The 18,940-nt window shown below is 37.9% G+C and overlaps 2 protein-coding genes across 4 annotated transcripts in view; one reads left to right on the top strand and one right to left on the bottom strand.

The window, feature by feature from the left end:
• LOC113230733 (peptidylprolyl isomerase domain and WD repeat-containing protein 1) overlaps positions 1 to 18,940 on the bottom strand; it is a 38,034-nt gene that overhangs the window by 6,306 nt on the left and 12,788 nt on the right. For both annotated transcript variants that reach the window (XM_026464806.1, XM_026464807.1), the window contains exon 8: positions 1,470 to 1,704. In XM_026464806.1, the coding sequence (XP_026320591.1) occupies positions 1,470 to 1,704 (235 nt within the window). The remainder of the gene's footprint in view (positions 1 to 1,469; positions 1,705 to 18,940) is intronic.
• Positions 3,051 to 17,614, top strand: LOC113230734 (alpha-amylase 2-like). 2 transcript variants are annotated; one of them, XM_026464809.1, is made up of 9 exons: positions 3,051 to 3,114; positions 3,238 to 3,414; positions 3,988 to 4,139; positions 5,556 to 5,736; positions 9,191 to 9,227; positions 12,100 to 12,575; positions 15,421 to 15,621; positions 16,651 to 16,812; positions 17,357 to 17,614. In XM_026464809.1, the coding sequence occupies exons 1-9, from the start codon at positions 3,112 to 3,114 to the stop codon at positions 17,366 to 17,368; spliced, it is 1,401 nt and encodes a 466-aa protein (XP_026320594.1). In that variant the 5' UTR covers positions 3,051 to 3,111; the 3' UTR covers positions 17,369 to 17,614. The 2 variants fall into 2 exon arrangements, with proteins under 2 accessions (XP_026320594.1, XP_026320593.1); XM_026464808.1 differs by having other exon boundaries at positions 9,191 to 9,306; positions 12,068 to 12,575.

Below are 18,940 nucleotides of genomic sequence, written 5' to 3'. Positions count from 1 at the left end.
ACGGATGGATATCCGGTAACTATCCGGTATCTGACCTATTTTTAATATCCGACCGGATACCGGATAGTAGAACATTATCCGACCGGATACTTAAAACTGACAAAAATCTATAATCAGTATGCCAAATAAGTTGATTTATTGATTAAAGATGGTAGTAATACGATAAACAGCAACTACAGGATCGTTGACAATCCGTTATCAATGTATTACTTGAAACTGAATATCAATTAAGGCAAATTATGGTGGATGAAGAGACCAGTTGTTCTGCATTAACTGGTAAAAGTTCGTACTATTTATTTTCATAAAAACGGGACCAGCTTCAGAGGACAGTTTTTCACTATAAACTCTTTCAACGTTTGTTAAATTTTAAGTACTACTTGTTATTGCTAGTCGATCAAATGAAAGGATCGCGATCACGATCGATTTCACCTGTCTTCAAATACAATGTGTACCTACAATAATAAACGTGTAAGTAGATGATTTTTTGTTTTGCAAATCTGGTATCTAGACTTAGAATTAGTTAGATCACAAACAAATTAATGAAATCAAATTGAAACAAAATAATAAGGGGTATATCAAGTGCTAGGCTTATATTTGTAACAACTAGAAATTTTAATATAGTCAAAGAATTATGTAATTGCTTTTTTCCTTCTCCGCCGCGTGAAATTTCATTCGGCACAACAACAAACAAACAGCACTGATGTTAAAATAATGCCCAATTTGCGATTTTTTTACTGTTAACATTTTTCTGTTTTGTATTTGTTTGTATTACCGAATAAATTAACCACCACCACACCACAACAAATCGTCAATGTGAAAGTGCAATCATTCACTAATCAATGCGCGCTGTAAACCGGTCGCGACATGTTTAAGGCAGGGGGCCCAGATATCCGGTGGCCGGATATCCGGCTATCCGGCCTAGGTGCCCGCCAAATCACTATCCGTTTCAGCTCTAGTTTGCACAATTAGTAAAAATAAATTGTTCAAAGTCACAAAGGTTGGTTAAGGAAGAAATTCCTTAAAGAATAATAAACGTTTGCACAATTACTAAAAGTTAATTGTTCAATGTCACAAAGGTTAGATAACGAAATTTAAGTGTTGCAAATATACCAAATTGCAGTAGTCGTTCAAATCCTTTTGTATATTACAATACTTCTTAGTGTAGCCGTAATATGATTTTTTATTATTCACTTTTAGTACATATTTTCTCAAGTTATTAGATCTAATTACTGTATTTAATTACTGTCAATTATGCACTTTTTGTTAATGAAATTTGATTATTGTACTCACATCAAATAGGGTACATTCTTCTTTAGAATTGTATCCAGTTTTGGGAACGAATAAAAAAATTAAATAAAAAATACTAAATAAAATAAAAATATTTAAATAACATAATACTTCTAAAATAAGTGAGTGAGATTAAGAACACAAACAGCGTATATTTTTTACATACGTGTAATGAAACCTACCCTGTCCCTCAGTAGCAGAAATGATGTCCTCTTTGCTGGGCTTCTCATTGAAGATGTCACGGTCGGCGTCCGGGCTCTTTATATCATCGGGACTGCGCTTGCTGAACATGTAGAACCGGTTTTTCTTGTACGCGGTGCAGAACAACGTAGGGTCGGTCTTGACATTTAGGAGGGTCGGATTTTCTGAGCCTTCCATTTCGAGTGTTGTCGCTACTTTTGATTGGTTGGTTCGACCCTGGAATTGTACAAGGAATGGCATAATTTAAGCCCAATTGTTCTTAGCGTGTCGACTCTGACTGTTATATTTGTGGCTATCAGCGCAAAGGAGGTGTAACCCCGTGCATTGCATATAGAAAATGAAGGTATGAGAATGAGGGATTTAAAATTACCCAAATTAATTGTATAGTAATGTAATTTTTATAATCTACTTATACATATATAACATAATAATAATATTTATACTATAAATTTAGTATCTTCGTTTTTCTTTTTCTTATAAGTAATCCATGCGTAGTAGTGGCACATTATATGTTGATTTCGAACAGCCTGTATGCGCGCGTATAGTGCTGAGAGTAGAACTGGTTTCCTTGCAACAGCGCGCGCTCTGTTGCGGCGGCAAATCAGTGGTTGTTAATATCTTTATAATATTTTTTTTTCAGTACATTGTTTAGGTTTAATAACATTGTTATTTTATATATTATGTTCGAGGAGTTGCAAAACTCATACAATTCTGTTTAGGTTTAAGAGTGTAAAGTAAAACCGTGTTAATGTTTTTGTAATAATTAAATAATAAAAAAAAGTAATCGTATATGACTGATATAATACCGTAATAACCCGCACTCGAAGTTAGTAAAATTTTTCCGCGCTCGGCTTCTGTCGGCACTGGCCGTACACCACACCGCCTCCTCGCCTCCCGCGCTTCGTACCACAAGATGGCGGAGACGCTAGGTCGCGTCGCTTTTTTATTATAAACTGATGTGTAACAGAACAATTATGTAATAATTTCAATGTTCAGCGATTAAAAATGTTCTTTGAACATTATTGGAGTTTTACACTAATATATTATAATTATGAAATTACATTAACACATGAAAATGGCATCCAAATATTATATAATAACAAAGTATAAAGTAATAGTGTAGAAAAAAAAAATTAAATATAGCTTAAACCATTTTTGCTCTGTTAGCCTCATTTGTGAGGACCAATACTTAGCGACTGACACAGCATTACTAGTTTTGAAAGTTAAAGAATATTAAATTAAAACATTAAGAATGGCGTACATTGAACAAATAAAGAAGAACATCAAAGTTAGCACCTATAAAGAGGTCAAAGAGCTGTCTATGTACCGTTAGTAGCGCAGGAGGCTACATCGACAAGAGCCTGGCTCTTAAATAGATTTTGTAGAAACTCCATGTAGATAGATGTTTTTAACTTTGTAACAATAATAATATCAAAGCTAAATAAATTAGGATGTTGTAGGCCAGCCGAGTTCCTTTGATTATCATATTTTTATCATCGATATCACTGATATATATAAGATTTGATCTTGTGTTGTTTGATAACGTATTTACATATAGCAATATTATGCGATATATCCATAATTGTAATCATTGTTCCCTGCGACGTCGTTCTGTCTTCAAGCATGGTAAGAACAATAAGCACATAATAAATAAACGAAGATTTGTGTAAAAAAAATCAACCACTAGTGCCATCAAGTAGCAAAACTTTCACATATCCCAAATTTGAATAAGTTTAACCATGTTTTCAGAGGAAATTAAGCTTAATAATAATGGGATTAGCGCTTTTGACGATAGCCGAGGCGTATAAAAATCCGTACTATGTTGCCGGCCACTCGGTGAACGTGCATCTCTTTGAATGGAAGTGGGATGATATTGCTGCCGAATGCGAGAGATTCCTAGGACCAAAAGGCTTTGGAGGGATACAGGTGACTGGAATTAATAGAACAATTTACTTAAATAGTATCACACAAGAAGTACTTCCTCTTAATTGTGCATACAAGTATTTACCTAAATACCATGAAAATATAAATGAATTTATATTACAACGAAATAAACAGTAGGATTTCGTAAGAACGCATAAGGTATAAATTCCAATGCTCTGATACCGAAGTCAAAGCACCGCGGTGCATTTCTCTTTGCGGCATTGAAGCGCACGCTAGAAGATACCGCGGCGGTATGCGATGGCATGTGACAGAATCCACCGGCATGCGCCGAGATCGACCGGTATGTGCCGGGGTTTGCTTGAATACGCCGGGGACTTTTCGACTGCGTAGCCGCTAGTGGAACGAAATCAAATCCGAGCCAGCAGTGGCATACCGGTGAATTCTGTGACATTCCAGCGGACTCAGCGTACGCCGGCGGACGCTGGCTGTATCATAGGGGGATATCCCTCATCAGTGTGCATTGGCGGGTATGAAAAACTCTTCGATAGTTTCCTTCGCCGTCCGCGTTTGCACTTGCCCTAAAAGGTCTTGTTTAATATCCAAGAATTATTGCAGATTTCCCCCCCTAACGAAAACGTGGTATTATGGGAGTATAACCGTCCGTGGTGGGAGCGCTACCAGCCGATGTCATACAAATTAGTGACTCGCTCAGGAGACGAACAACAGTTAGCTAATATGATTCGACGATGCAATAACGCTGGAGTAAGGTAATTGTAAGGATAATGTAGGTGGGAATGTACTATCAGGAAAGTTAACGCGTTACCACCTTAACAGATTACTTCGCCTTGCCATAGTCGGTTCGCTGTTTACACAGAGTCGACTGCCGCCTTGTCGCCAGCGAATTCTGCTCACGAACGCAGCGCTGTCGACGCACTGTGTACACCGAGTCGAGTGCCGCTTTCGCCGAAAACACCAAAACCGAAATCACGTGCTTGCAAATACAGTTTTATACATAGACACAACAAATCGTTCGAATTGTTCAACAAACAGATCGAATAAGTAGATATTCCCCGGTCCCCAACACGTGCACTGTTGTGGAATGCGGCCCTCCACATGATGAAACTTATTCGATCGATCGTCGCTTACTGAACAGTGACTAGTCGACTCGGTCGACTTCAGCAGAGCTAGCACGACAAAGCGCGACTTGAGAGCGACATAAAGCGCAAGATACTGCTAGTCGTACATAGAGATCTTGCGCTTTATGTATCTCTCACGCAAGTCGCATCCTGTCGTGCTAGCCCTACAGCAGCGAATAGGGTTGTCAAACGACACTGTGTAGGTTGCATGCGAAGGCGGCTTATCGACCTAGTGTAAATGTTCTTGTCAAAGAGGTGTTTTTTACACTGACATAAAGCGTTTTCTAACCAACTCAAGCCGATTGCGCGTTAATAACCCACAAGAAATACTGGATGAGAAGTTTGCGTGTTGGTCCACTGATGGATTGGCCAATCGTTACTTATTTTTTGACACTTCTCTGGTTTATTTAGACTCCATACATAAATATTTATTACGTAACACGACCACAGAATAATATCACTCCATGGAGAACACGACCACTCCCGAACGCAGCGAGGTGGCTGTGTGGATTGTTGCATTGTTTGGGATACGGACGGTGCAGCGTTATGTTGTTTTTAGTTTCGTTGTTGCACATACCTACATGTGTGTAATTGTATCGGTTTGCCTATTTTATTTTATCTCTTTGTTTTGTTGAGTAAGGAGTTATCATTACATCGCGATAGTCGTGCAATTTAAAGTGTCGTGGCGTGTATATTTAAATAAAGTCGTTATCATATAGTACAACATGATTAACTTTCGTTCACGACTTTCTTGACGTCACGACGACAGACTGTGACGACAATGGGAAGAACTAGAACGACAGTCGTCGGACAAAAAATAAAACATGACAATAAAAATATGACTACAGATAATAGTAGCATCAAACGATTATGTCGTGCAAACGACAAATCAGTTGTCGTGAATCGATAAATTGTGGTCACGGTCTAGTGGGAACAGGATAGACGCGACTGTCGTCCAACGATAAATAAAACGTTACGACATAATGGAAACGTGCACTAATCCGCGCAGGTAGGTGGGACATTGTAATAATTAGCATTATCTTTCAGAATATACGTGGATGCCGTAATAAACCACATGACGGGTGAGCCTCCATCGAATGTAGGTACCGCGGGTAGTACTGCGGTATTTAACCAGTGGTATTACCCAGCCGTGCCGTACTGGAGGGAGCACTTCAACTATCCTGTGTGCTCCATTGCCGACAGTGACTGGACTCAGAACGCTGCCAACGTAAATATGATTTCCTGGTGTCTTCATTTCAATTTATTTTTCAACTCATATACTTCACGCATTTTCCCATCGGGGTAGGCAGAGACAACAATCTTCCACTTGCTACGGTCCTGACACACATCTTTCGTCTTATCAACACGCATCCGTGCCTTCATACACGCTCGTCGGTTAACATGTTCGTCGGCGACTAGAATTTTCAAAAATGTTCAAAATATGACATTGGCTTATATGACTGTTTTTGGTCTCATTTGTATACGTATATTCATTTTTTCGCGATATTTCATTATTAGGCTCTAGTTTGGGATTCTATTTAGTGCCGGGCATTTTAACCCGGCGCGGCCTGAACGCAGTAATTATTACGTTTAGTCCGCGCCTGTCGCAATGCCGGGCAGAGTATGTACACGTAATGTTCGATCGATGTTTACCTAAAACTGATGTACGTCTTTCATTTGAGACTGACATTTCACATTAACCATTTTTTTGCTTATTTTGTAACTTTTGAATCCAATTTGAAATTAAAGTATTTTTTTTATTCGAAACATACATATACTTTTTCCTCTTAGTCTAGAAAAGTGTGTATGCCATCGAAAATTCTAAAACTCAAGTGGCAACAGAAATTCATCTGGGCCACGCCGGTCATGTTATATGTCTAAATACGTAGCGTTTGCCACCTGCGGCGTGAACGAGCATCGCAAAGTTAGATGCGCCCCGTGTCGGTCATTTTAACCCCCAAGGCCCCAATAGGTAGATGATATGCCGGTCATTTTGACCCACCAAGGCGATGAACGTGTTAAAGGTACTAATGACCTGGCCCTTCTTTAGGATGGCCCCAAATTGGTCATGGTAAGATCGCCTTGTCGGCCCGTACCAACTTGCCTGCTCACACTCGCCTTATAAATCTGTTTCGTTAATCTTCTTTCATTCATACTCTCTCCATGTCCGAACCATCTAAGCATCCCTTCCTCTATCTTTGCCACTACATCTTTTTCCACGCCGCAACGCTCTCTTGTCACTCTGTTCCGTAATTGATCCATCAGTCAGTCCATCCATACTTGTCAAAGCTCTCATTTTTACTGCGTTAATTCTGTTTTCGTGTATCATCTGCTAAACCCAACATTTACTACCATACATAAGTGTACTTCAACTTATCTGTTTAACTATTTATTGATTACCATGCTGGTCTGCCACGCAGAAGTTCTGGTTTCGATTCCCGGGCCGGGAGAAATATTTGTATGGCCTATATTTATTTCTCTCGTGAGTTTGGATGTAATTTGTGGTTGTCTATGCATGTGTCCATAGCATCCGCGATACAGGGTTTCATTAATGCGGGGCTATGAGTGTGTGCGAGTGTGAGCATTATTTATTAATTGGTTACTGATGATAAATATGCCAATTTGTTAAATATATCGAGCTCTTAAGTTTTTCGCGACTGCTGCACATTGAAAATGAGACTGCTTTCTCGGAAGTATAATAAGAATAAGAATAATTTGATATTTTAGGCAATGAGATGCGGGAATCTAAAATGGATATCCATAATAATAATACCGTGTTTTGTAGAAAGGGCGAAAGCGCCATTTCGACAAAATTATTCAGGGAAGCATGTGTCAGTTTTGCGTCCTGTTCTAAATTCAATTTCAAAACTGAAACTTAATTAAAAACCAAACTTATTCGGGCCAGAGGCGGACTGTCGCTTAACTCTTTCTTTATTTGATTAAAGTTAATTAAAATATATACGTATGTATATAAATATACTATATGGTTATATATTATTATTTACTAAATTTGCGCATTTGACTTCCATCTCACCTGATGGAAAGTGACGCACGAAGTCGACAATGGAGCATGCGCATCTAAATAATGCCTATTCGCTCTCGCCTAGAAAAGGTTAAAGGTATAACGTTCAGGGAACAAGTCTGCATACAGGGAATTCCGCTCCATAGCCGTTCGCCATATAAATGTGGAAGCGTAACGCTTCGTGCGAACTCTTGGAATATCCACAACACAGGGGTGGAACCCCAGCCTACACCTGGTCCTTCTACACAGAAAAAAAGGATTTCTACTAATAAGAAAGAGCAATTTCTCACAATATTTGCTAATTCTGAAAAAATATTTATTAAAAGTAATAAAATATTGTCATCACAAAAATACTGTATATCTTTTTCTAATACAATTTTACTCTTAACTTTATTCTAACTTTGAGACAAATACGTTCCCTTCAAAATTTTATTTCATCTTTAATCAATTCATTGGACATTACTTACATCAAGAAATTTTTACCTCTTACATCAAATTTAAATAATCTTAAATGAATTCAAAATTTCTTGGGTGTATTTTAAGAAAATATATTCTTAAACAAAAAAAGAAGAAGTTTTCTATTAAGATTAACATTCTAAATTCTAGAGTATATTCTTAAAGCAATATTTCGTTGCGTTTTCATAGTCAATGTTGTCGTGACGTGTCTAGATGGCATTAGTTGTACTCTGAAACGCGCTATCGTTTTGTTAACTTCAATAGTATAAAGTCATCTCATATATTTAGAATTGTTAATGCTTTCTGCCGATGTAGCATTTATACGGCACTGAATGGTCCTCAAGTATTTGAGAAGATTCCGTCCTATTTCTGCTACTTTAAGGTTTGACACTGAACTGTGTGCTTTCACGCTAGTGAGACATACTGTTGGGTCCATACCCTTTTTGAAATTAGAAAACACAAATCTTCAGTCAAATAATTAAGTAGGTACCTCTCAATTTTTCATTCTTTTTTTTTTTCGAATCGAAATCGGACATTTCTAATAACAAATAAATATTTTGTTGAATCTAGAGTGGCTTTGTGACTTGAAGTAAATTAATTTGCTCTTGGATTAAATATTTCTGTCTTGTAACTAAAATACACTTTTGAGACGTTTTTTTACTATTATCAAGTAATTATTCTCTAGCGTCTACAGGGAGAGGATCGTTTTGTTGGATTTAATAAATTTGTCTTCATAAAAAGAATTTTATCTTTTTCTAAGTAATCTGTTTTTACCGTGTATAATGGAAAAGGGAAGGCGGAATTAATACGTGCAATTCTCTCGCATACTCTCTCTATTTAATTTTGATAATAATATAATATAGGTTTTTACTAATGCATTTATAATTTTATCATTGGTACACTACGCCTCCCAATTGTTTAGTTTTCCCCTGTCTCAAAGGTTGCCTGGAAAAGATCACTCTTAGCGATAAGACGGAGTTTGCTCATAAATTCTAATTTAAGTTACTAGTTTATGTACTGTTCTTTCTCTTGTGTGTGAGCAATACAGCGTATATTTATCTATCTATCTCTCCTCTAAGAAGAGACCCGTGCCCAGCAGTGGCACGGTTATATGGTTGTGAGATGACTATTGTAAACTTTAATATAATTTAAAAAAAAACATATCCAAATATTACATCATATTAATATTATTATATTGTTTTAGATCCGCAATTGTGAATTTATAGGATTGAAAGATTTAAACCAGGCAAATGAACACGTGAGACAAATGATTGTCGACTTTATGAACAAACTCATTGATTTGGGAGTTGCTGGTTTCAGGTAACTTAGCCATATGATAATACCCTAGTAAAAACCAAGTAGTTTTAAAAAAAATAGTAGCAGATCTCCTTGTGAAAGAGTTCGTCCAGGAAATACTGCCACCTTACCTATTACTTCCGCCAAGCAGTAATGTAAGCATTACTGCGTTCCGGTATTAAAGAGTAAGGCTCAATTTATATTGCGGTGGAACGGAATGGAAGCGAATTTTTGTAACAATATACGAGCCAAAATCTTCCGCGGAACGCGCGAGCATTCTCGAATATGCGCGAGAATTTCGCAGAAGATTTTGGCTCGTATCTAGTTTGCACGTTACACAATTGACCGTAAAGTTCATTATGCTACGTACAATATCGTTAGAAAAATTCGCTTCCATTTCGTTCCGCCGCAATATAAATTGAATCTAAGTGTCGTATTCTAGAACTCTACTCAATGCTCAAGCAGGATTTGAGTATGGTTTAAAGCACTCGAAATCATACTCAAGTCCCTGCCATTAGGGTCGTATTTCCAGTGCTTGAAATCATACTCAGATCCTGACTTGAGCATTGAGTAGAGTTCTGGAATACGGCCCTAAGAATGCTGGTGAAATTACAGGCACATGGGACTTGTTAACTTGTCTCAGAGTGACGGGCGCAGTGGGAGTCCCCTTAAATCCTTGCGATTTAAAGGTCTGAGTGCCACTGCAACTGTTGTGGACAGCCGTGTCGCTTTCCACCAGACGTTGTTCGTCCCATCAAAAAGATTTTCTTTGATATTGTAATAAAATATTATTTCAATGATTTGACGGCCTCCGAGTTGCACACCGGTTTTCATGGTCTGAAGTCTCGGGTTCGAATCCCGGTTAGGTCAGTGTAGAAACTAACTTTCCTTTGTTTGTATTGTCTCGGGTTCCGATTTCCATAACACAAATCGACCCCTCATACGTAAAGGATCGTATGTCGAAATTACCCTGTTTACGGGGGAGCGTTTTAAAATTCTGAATTCACTCGTTACTCACATAGAGTTGTGAAGGTGTTGCTGGTGCTGGGGGCGTTCTGGTGTCAAAGTCAAAGTCAAAGATTATTTATTCCATAGGTAAAATAAATTTACACTTGAAAACGTCACATTTAAGCTACTGCTCGTTCACTACGCTGACATCCCTGAGAAGAACGAGCAAGAAACTCTAGGGATTGCTCTTTTCAAATAAACTTAAATGCTATGGAATACACTTTGAATCAAATTTGTGTGGATTCTGGAGCCATGTCGTCTTTCCATACATCTTTATCTAACACGTAGTCTTCAATTTTGTAATATGATTTTTCGATCAAAATATTTTTAATGTAGTTTTTAAACTTAGGAAATGATAAACTTAATATATGCTCCGGAATCTTATTATAAAAACGTATACAATTCCCCATAAAAGAGTTGTTTACCTTGGTTAAACGAAATCGTGGTAATATGAGTTTGGACTTAGCTCTAAGGTTAATATTATGGATATCTTCTTTCTTATTGAAATTATGTATATTTTTACGGGCATATAAAATATTCGAGTAAATGTACAGTCATGATACCAGTCTCCTTAAACTTTTCTCTGAGAGATACCCGAGAGCCTAGACGGTACACAGAGGTGGATTGTAATAGTGTGTAGCCTGGATAGCAGTAATAGCCTCCGCAGCCTCGCAGCCTCCAACATCTTATTTAGTAAATTTAGCAATTCAAACGTTGAAAGTCCAGTTATAGATATTTAATCGGTTTATTTAATCGGTTTTAACAAATATAATCTTTAAAATGTAAACTGTATAAATCTACCGCAGTCGCGCAGAGAGTGACGATGGAAAGAAACAAAAACAGAATGCGAGGTAAAATGGAACAATTTTAAATTTAAACATGAGTAGAAGAAGAAAAAACGATACGATACGAATGAAGAGAGGCGATACAAAAAGGTGGGATGACGGTATAAGGAGGTTACACCGTCACAAAGTATTCATCTAATAGATCATCTAACCGATATCTAGAATTTTATAATACTCTATGTGAGTAACGAGCTTTGCCGAATAAAACTGAGAAATGCTAAAGTCACGTATTATGCTTGATTCAGTGAATTCAGAAGTTTAAAACGCTCCCCTGTAAACTTGGCAATTTCGACATACGATTTACGTAGGAGGGGTCGAAATGCTTTAGCTACTTACTTTGGGATCAGAGCAACGTATTTGATGTTGTCTAATATTCATGATTTTGTGACATTTATCAACAAAAGAATCGACCTTCATGAAAACAATCAATCTACCTAGCTCGTTGTGGTTTTTTATCGAAGTTATATGTTAAAAACAACAGTTGCGCTGCTTTTTTCAGTTTACAGTCTGTTTCTGGAAGGTTTGTAAATTATTCCAGCTAGCCTTTTAGGTCATGTCAGGACACGAACATCCGCAATGAATATCAGCATAGATGAATGTGTCAACGTACATTACGTACATCAATGGTCAACGTAATTATTGTGCAACTGACAATGTGCAACGTCGCACCCTACATTGGGCAAATGTATAAATTATAATGTTCAGTACAATAAAGTCACTCCGTGGTATCGGTCGAGTATTATTTCTACAGCATCTTTGACATATCCTTGCACCATCTCGCTGATATCACGTGACATATTCTGACATATTACTGTACGAGACAAGCAGCTCGTATAACCACTATACCTACTGACCGACATGTCGACAGACCGAAACAGTAATCAACAGGTTTTTCGGCTTTTATAATGAGTTTAATTATTTTTAATAAATAGGATTGACGCAGCAACATTCATGTGGCCAGAAGACCTTCGTGTAATTTACAATCGTCTCCACAACTTGAACACCGACCACGGATTCCCCCCTAACGCTCGACCTTACATCTATCAAGAAGTAACTGACTATGGTGGTAACATCATAACTAGAGACGAATATACTCCAATAGCAGCAGTTACAGAGTTTTTAGCTGGAAGGGACTTGACTAACTGCTTCAGAGGGCGCGATCAGCTCAGGTGGCTACGCACTTGGGGACCTGAATGGGGTCTGATGGCACATGGTGACGCAATCATCTTCATTGACAATCACGATAATGAAAGAACTCTAGGCGGAGGAGGCGATATCTTGAACTATAAAGAACCCAGGCCGTATAGAGGTGCCATTGCATTTCTTCTCGCGCATCCTTACGGAGAACCACAGATTATGAGCAGTTTCGTTTTTTGGGATAGTGAAGTTGGGCCTCCAATGGACAGCAATGGTAATATCATATCCCCCGCTATCAATTCGGTGAGTTGCAAAATATAGAGCTACATGGTGAAATAATATAATGGAGTCTAAACATTGACTTACAATTATATGGACGTCGGGTCCGCGCTAAAAAGTGTCCGAACTTATAGGGCGTTAAAATCGTATACAGAGCGTCATTCACGCTTTAAAGGCCCATTTAGATGGAGAGAGTTTCTCGTCTCGAAGATGCGATTATCGAAAGAATATAAAAAAACTTTCCTCGTCTAAACATTCGCGATTTTACGACCGTCCCGTGAGCGATAATCTCCTCGCCTTTCAATATTGAACGTCTCCGTGTAAACAGAACTCGAAAGCAAAAATCGTATTACGAGTTTCTGTACCAGCCGTTTCTACCACGAGTGCAGTGCGCGAGGGTGTTTTGATTATCACTGCTTTTCTAAGAAAAGAATTAATCGAACGAGAGCGAAAAAAAAAATTTCAAATAACGGTGAGTGAGTGAGTGAGTGCCTCTGTGGTCGAATATAGCGTGGGCAATATAGTATTTAGGGTGCTCTCGTAACGAATATGGCACTCCTTTCTAAATCCAGGATGAAAAGTCGTGCCCGCACTTTTCAAATAATGGCAAGTTGGGTATCGTTTTTGAGGTATTTGGGGGTGCTCATTACGAACATAGCATTTATTTCTAAACCCAAGATGGCCGACACGACTTTTCAAGTAAATGTACTTTTCAATAAACACTCCTCACTAACTCCCCACTCACTCCCTACTCACTCACTCACTCAGTCACTCACCACTCACTCACTCACTCACTCCCTCCCCCACTCACTCACACTCACTCACTCAGCCACTCACTCACCACTCACTGACTCACTCACTCACTGACTCACTCACTCACTCACCACTCACTCACTCATCACTCACTCACTCACTCACGCACGCACGCACGCCCGCACTCACTCACTCACTCAGTAACTCACGCACTCACACACGCACTCACTCGCCCTATAAATTTATCATAATTGTCAGTTTTGTTTGTGTCAGTAGTTATATAATTTAAAAAAAAAAAGATAAATCAAAATTTTTTATAATTCAAATTATATTTCTATGCAGTGCAATGAACTTAATATTATCAGCGGTTTCAAATAATAATAATAATAATAATAACGCTCACACTCAACATAGCCCCGCACTAGGGAAACCCTGTGTCGCGGGTGCCATGGACACACACATAGACAACCACAAATTACACCCAAACTCACGAGAGAAACAAATGTAGGCCATACAAATATTTCTCCCAGCCCGGGAATCGAACCTGGGACCTCTGCGTGGCAGTCCGGCATGGTAACCGTTCGGCCACGGAGGCAGTTGTTTGAATGGTTTTTGCATCATTTTGATATATCCATAGTCATACCGCAGTAATCACTGAACTCGAATGGCAATTCTCGCACTCAAAACGGTTCGAACCGATTTGTACGATAATCGTATGAACTTGAAAAAATGTCATACGAGATCGTGTTTAGACAAGTCGAAAACTCGTAAGCAAGAATCTCCTTACTACATATTTCTCCGTGTAAACAGTCGAGGAGGCGATTAAGTTGCTTACGAGTCTCGTATGACATAATCGTAGGCGAGATTTTAGTTCTTGCCTGAATGTAAACATTATGATACGATAATCTTATGGCGATTATTGCTTACGAGAATCGCCTACGAGTTTTCGTCTCGAAGCGTGCGAGAAACTCTCCCCATCTAAATGGGCCTTTTAGTCTTCGTTTGTTCGACTGACAGCGAAGCAAGCAAAATTAGACAGTACTGCGATGACATTACAATTTAAATTCAACGTTTTAGCTTTTTCATATTCTTTTACATGTCACTACGTTTAAATAGGTTGACTTGGGACATTTTTTTCGTGGTTTTTGTATTAGACCCGTCGTCCATTTATTTGTAAGTCAATGAGTCTAAATAATAATCTGAACTTCGATAATCCAAATATCTCCGTAATCGCAATAAAACCACAGTGACTCTTCTTTGTAGGTGAAAAAATTCGTTAGCCAATGAGTGAACTTTGTGAAAAAACATTTAGTGTAATTTATATATTTGGTTTGAAAAGTCTGTTAAATTTATTGCTGAAGAGTTAACAATAATTTAAGTTTATTTTAAGAATAATTTCGCTTAATTCTATAATAAAAAATGGAAGTAAATAAAATTTGCTTCTTTGCGAACCCAGTGATAATTAAATAGTGCAAAATAGTAGCGATGAATGGCGAATCACGTGTCGGTTATATTTTTCGTGTTTGTGACTGTAGTTGTTCAGGTGTTATTATTTATTTTATTCAAATCAACTGCATGAATAAAATATTCAAAACAAGCGCACCTATTTTGCACAATTTAATCTTCACTAGGTTCATGGAGTAACAAATTAATTTATTTCCGTAAAATTTTAATTAATTCGTTAATCCGAAAACGGTCTGGTCGCAATAATTTCGGATTATCGAGATTCCACTGTAAAATGTTATTGTTGCCCTGTTATCTTTTAAGCACTTTCAACAAGTTCCTTTATTTAAGAAAAATATTTAACCATCAACATGTTTTTACCAGGAAATGTTTAAAAAATATATACATATAAGGCAAAATGGGATAAGCGACACTTTCGGTCATTATTGAATTATATATACCGTTGGAATCAGCTAATGTTTCTGATTCCAACGGTATATATAACTCAATATCACCAAAAAGTATCGCTTATCCCATTTTGCCTTTCAAGGGTCGAATGTATGTACATGTAGGTAGGTATTACACGCTACCATCTATTATTTTTGTTTTCAGTGTCATGATGAATACATATTCCAGTCTAACCAATATATTTATACCGCTTTGTAAATTTCAGGATGAAACTTGTGGTAACGGCTGGGTGTGCCAGCACCGCTGGCGTCAGATCTACCACATGGTAGGATTCAGGAACGTAGCGGGAGACGCAGGATTGAACGACTGGTGGGACAATAGTAGTAACCAGATTGCTTTTTGCCGAGGCAACCGCGCCTTCATCGCCATTAACAATGACATGTGGAATCTAAATGAGAACTTGCAGGTTTGTAATTTATGAATGGAATACAAATAAGCATTCTTAAATTTATATACATATATACGAGGTGACAATAAAAGAGCTTCTGTTATACGTAGTGATTTAAAATCCTAATCAAAAATTGCAATTTGTCTGCAAACAATTTTCTTAAGCTGCTAACATATTGACTGCATTTTTTGCAGCAAATGCATAAAGTCGTAATTATGCATTAACTGCATGCAGTCGAAACTCAACTGCATGCAGTTGAGACTTCATCTTCAAGCGTCGATCTAAACGATAGTCCGAGAATCAAAAGTAGTAATTGACATTGTCACGAGGGAATGTTATTATTTTTTGCGTATATTATTATTTTTGCTTTCAATATATCGACTTCTTAGGTTTTCGCGATTGTTAGACATTGGAAATGAAACTATTTTTCCGGATTCAAATTGAGTATATATGTTTTTTCAAACAAACCAACGTTTCGGGCTCTTTGCAGGTCTCATGGTCACGGTTGTCTCAACGGTTGAGTCAACTGTGACCATGGGACCTGTAAAGTGCTGTTTAAAAAAACCAATTATCCGCGATTTAAATCCGGAAAAATAGTTTCATTTCCTATTTAATATATAATTTAATTTAAATTCAAAAGTGGCAATCGACATTCTAAAGTAGTTGTGAAATTTGTTTTCATACCGTCTGAATTTCGCGTACTGTACATAAAAATCACCTTCTCTATAGCAACATAACAATAGTGGATCTATCCACGCTACACGCTTTCGTTTTTGACTTCGGCGTAACAATAGTTCTTCTGTTAAGAGTCCCGTCCGCGCTTCCATCTAGACGTCAACTCTTACACTGAGCTCCTGAGCTAGGCGCGCGGCGATAACTGCCTGCAATTAATGTCGACTGCATGCAGTCCGTTTCGTCTGCATGGAGTTATATTATACGTACTTCGCGCATGCACACTTTTAGTAGCAGTCTCATTAATACAACAGGCTTCAAAGAAACATTTTTTTTATTTATCTTCCAAAAGTAATAATGTCGGTTATCTTTCAGACATGTCTCCCAGCAGGTACATACTGCGATGTGATATCGGGCAACACGCTAGGCAATTCGTGTGTGGGCAAAACCGTCACAGTGGGCAACGACGGCAGAGCGCAGATCTATATTGGTGCGCTTGAGTACGATATGGCTCTGGCCATTCATATTGGACCAGAGGTAAGCCACTAGTATAAACTTAATTGCGTAATTACAAGAAAAAACTCTATTGCTCCGTGGCCGAACGGTTATCACACTTGTCTGCCATGCTGAGGTACCGGATTCGATTCCCGGGCCGGGAGAAATATTTGTTTACGATACCAAGTAACAAGGACGACCTAGTCGTGCACCTGGTGGTAAACCACTGCGCCCGTCACCCTGAGACATAAGTCGAGAAGTCCCATACGCCTGTAATAAACTGGTGCTGGTGGTTTGAAAAACCGAAACGCAGTAATGCGGACAATACCGCTTGGCGGCAGAAAGAGGTAAAGTGGCAGTACTTCCCTAAATGAACTCTTACACAAGGAGCTCTTCTGCCACTAAATTTCATTTATTTCTCACGTGCAATTTGTGGTTGTTTATGTGTGTGTCCATGGCACCTGCGATACAGGATTTTCCTAGTGTGGGGGCTATGAGTGTGTGTTATTTATTTAATTTTTTTTTGTTTTTAGTTTTAGTTTAGCTATCCCACTACCGCCTTATTTCAATGTTATCTATTTTTCAGAGTCGCCTGTAATCTTATTGAAGATAAGAAAGACGAACTTGAAAATAATTACATAAGCCGCAAGATATTGCAAGCAAAACAAACACTTACTTTTAAAAAATGAAAACAAAAACACCACCTTAACAAATTTATTTTATGCAATGCAGACTGCCTTAAGCAACTATGACCATTTCGCAGTTTTGTCCATTAATGGCGTTGACCAATTTTATATAAATATTTAATCGTGTTGTTAGTGTTCCTTCGAATAATGACTACTCCAACCAAATTTCGATTATGTGCATGTATTATAAACTTACTAGATATAGAAACCTTGTGGGAACGGCTACCCGGACCTATCTGATAACTGATTAATAATACTTTTTGTATCGCATATATGGTCCAAAGCTGGCACCTTGTGTTATCTTGAAATACATACATATGTAGATTATACAACCGATTCTGAAGTTTGACTGCATTTGGTCACGTTATAACAACGTCGGAGAACCCACTTATACCACTGTTTACTTCCATTTCCTATCACACGTTTTACGTACAGCCAAAGTACGTAAACCGATTAGCATTAAAATAAACACATGTAGACTTGCACGCAAGATATTCTGCCTTGGAGCCCATGTATATATCTTCGTACCGATCGATGTCGAAATGGCGCGGGGCCCTGGGGTTCAGAAGCTCAGAACTTATTTAAAGAGTTGGGCTGCCCGACGAGAGAGAGAGACAGGTATAGTTGGCGAAATATTATTTTCACCGATTCGTCTTCTAAGTTCATGTTTAGAATACAATAGGACAAAAGAGTGAGCCATCTCGGTAAACGTTCTGTCTGTATAGTGCCAACAACAAATTTAAACACTTTCACGCATTGGCACTTAATTCTAAACTTGATAATCTTTATGCAGAAGTAACTTTGTTCAATTAGTAAGAAAAGAGCCGGCTGTCAGTGTTTTACGAAGTACCTGCAGTTTAAAAACAACGATCTGATGAGTAGTGAAATAATTCAAAACTAGAGTTCAGAAAAAGCATTTAGCGGACTCATCACCCGTACGATGGATCAAGATCATTAAGTCCAAGTACGCTTCGAGTACACGGTAAAAACAGATTACTTAGAAAAAGACAAAATTCCTTTTATGAAGACAAATTTATTAAATCCAACAAAACGATCCTCTCCTTATAGACGCTAGAGAATAATTATTTGGTAATAGTAAAAAAACCGTCTCAGAAGTGTATTTTAGTTATAAGACAGAAATATTTAATCCAAGAGCAAATTAATTTACTTCAAGTCACAAAGTTACAAACGTTAAAAACGTTCAACAAAATATTTATTTGTTATTAGAAATGTTCGATTTTGATTTGAAAAAAAAAAGAATGAAAAATTAAGAGGTTCTTCATTATTTGACTGAAGATTTATGTTTTCTAATATGAAAAAGCGTAAATTTACAGGGTTATGTACCCGACAGTATGTCTCACTGGCGTGAAAGCACACAGTTCAGTGCCAAACCTTAAAGTAGCAGAAATAGAACGGAATCTTCTCAAATACTTGAGGACCATTCAGTGCCGGATAAATGCTACAGCGTCAGAAAGCATTAACAA

The sequence above is a fragment of the Hyposmocoma kahamanoa genome, unplaced genomic scaffold (assembly GCF_003589595.1).
Source record: "Hyposmocoma kahamanoa isolate Upper Pololo Valley unplaced genomic scaffold, ASM358959v1 64, whole genome shotgun sequence".
Classification (NCBI taxonomy): domain Eukaryota; kingdom Metazoa; phylum Arthropoda; class Insecta; order Lepidoptera; family Cosmopterigidae; genus Hyposmocoma; species Hyposmocoma kahamanoa.
Note: the sequence above shows the minus strand (reverse complement) of the source record. Positions and strands in the feature narration are given on the sequence as shown.

What these genes read in the sequence shown, in the direction of transcription:
- LOC113230734 (XM_026464808.1), top strand. An exon ending in AAGGCTTTGGAGGGATACAG is followed by an intron (nt 3,415 to 3,987) that starts GTGACTGGAATT and finishes GAATTATTGCAG; the next exon opens with ATTTCCCCCCCTAACGAAAA. An exon ending in TGCAATAACGCTGGAGTAAG is followed by an intron (nt 4,140 to 5,555) that starts GTAATTGTAAGG and finishes ATTATCTTTCAG; the next exon opens with AATATACGTGGATGCCGTAA.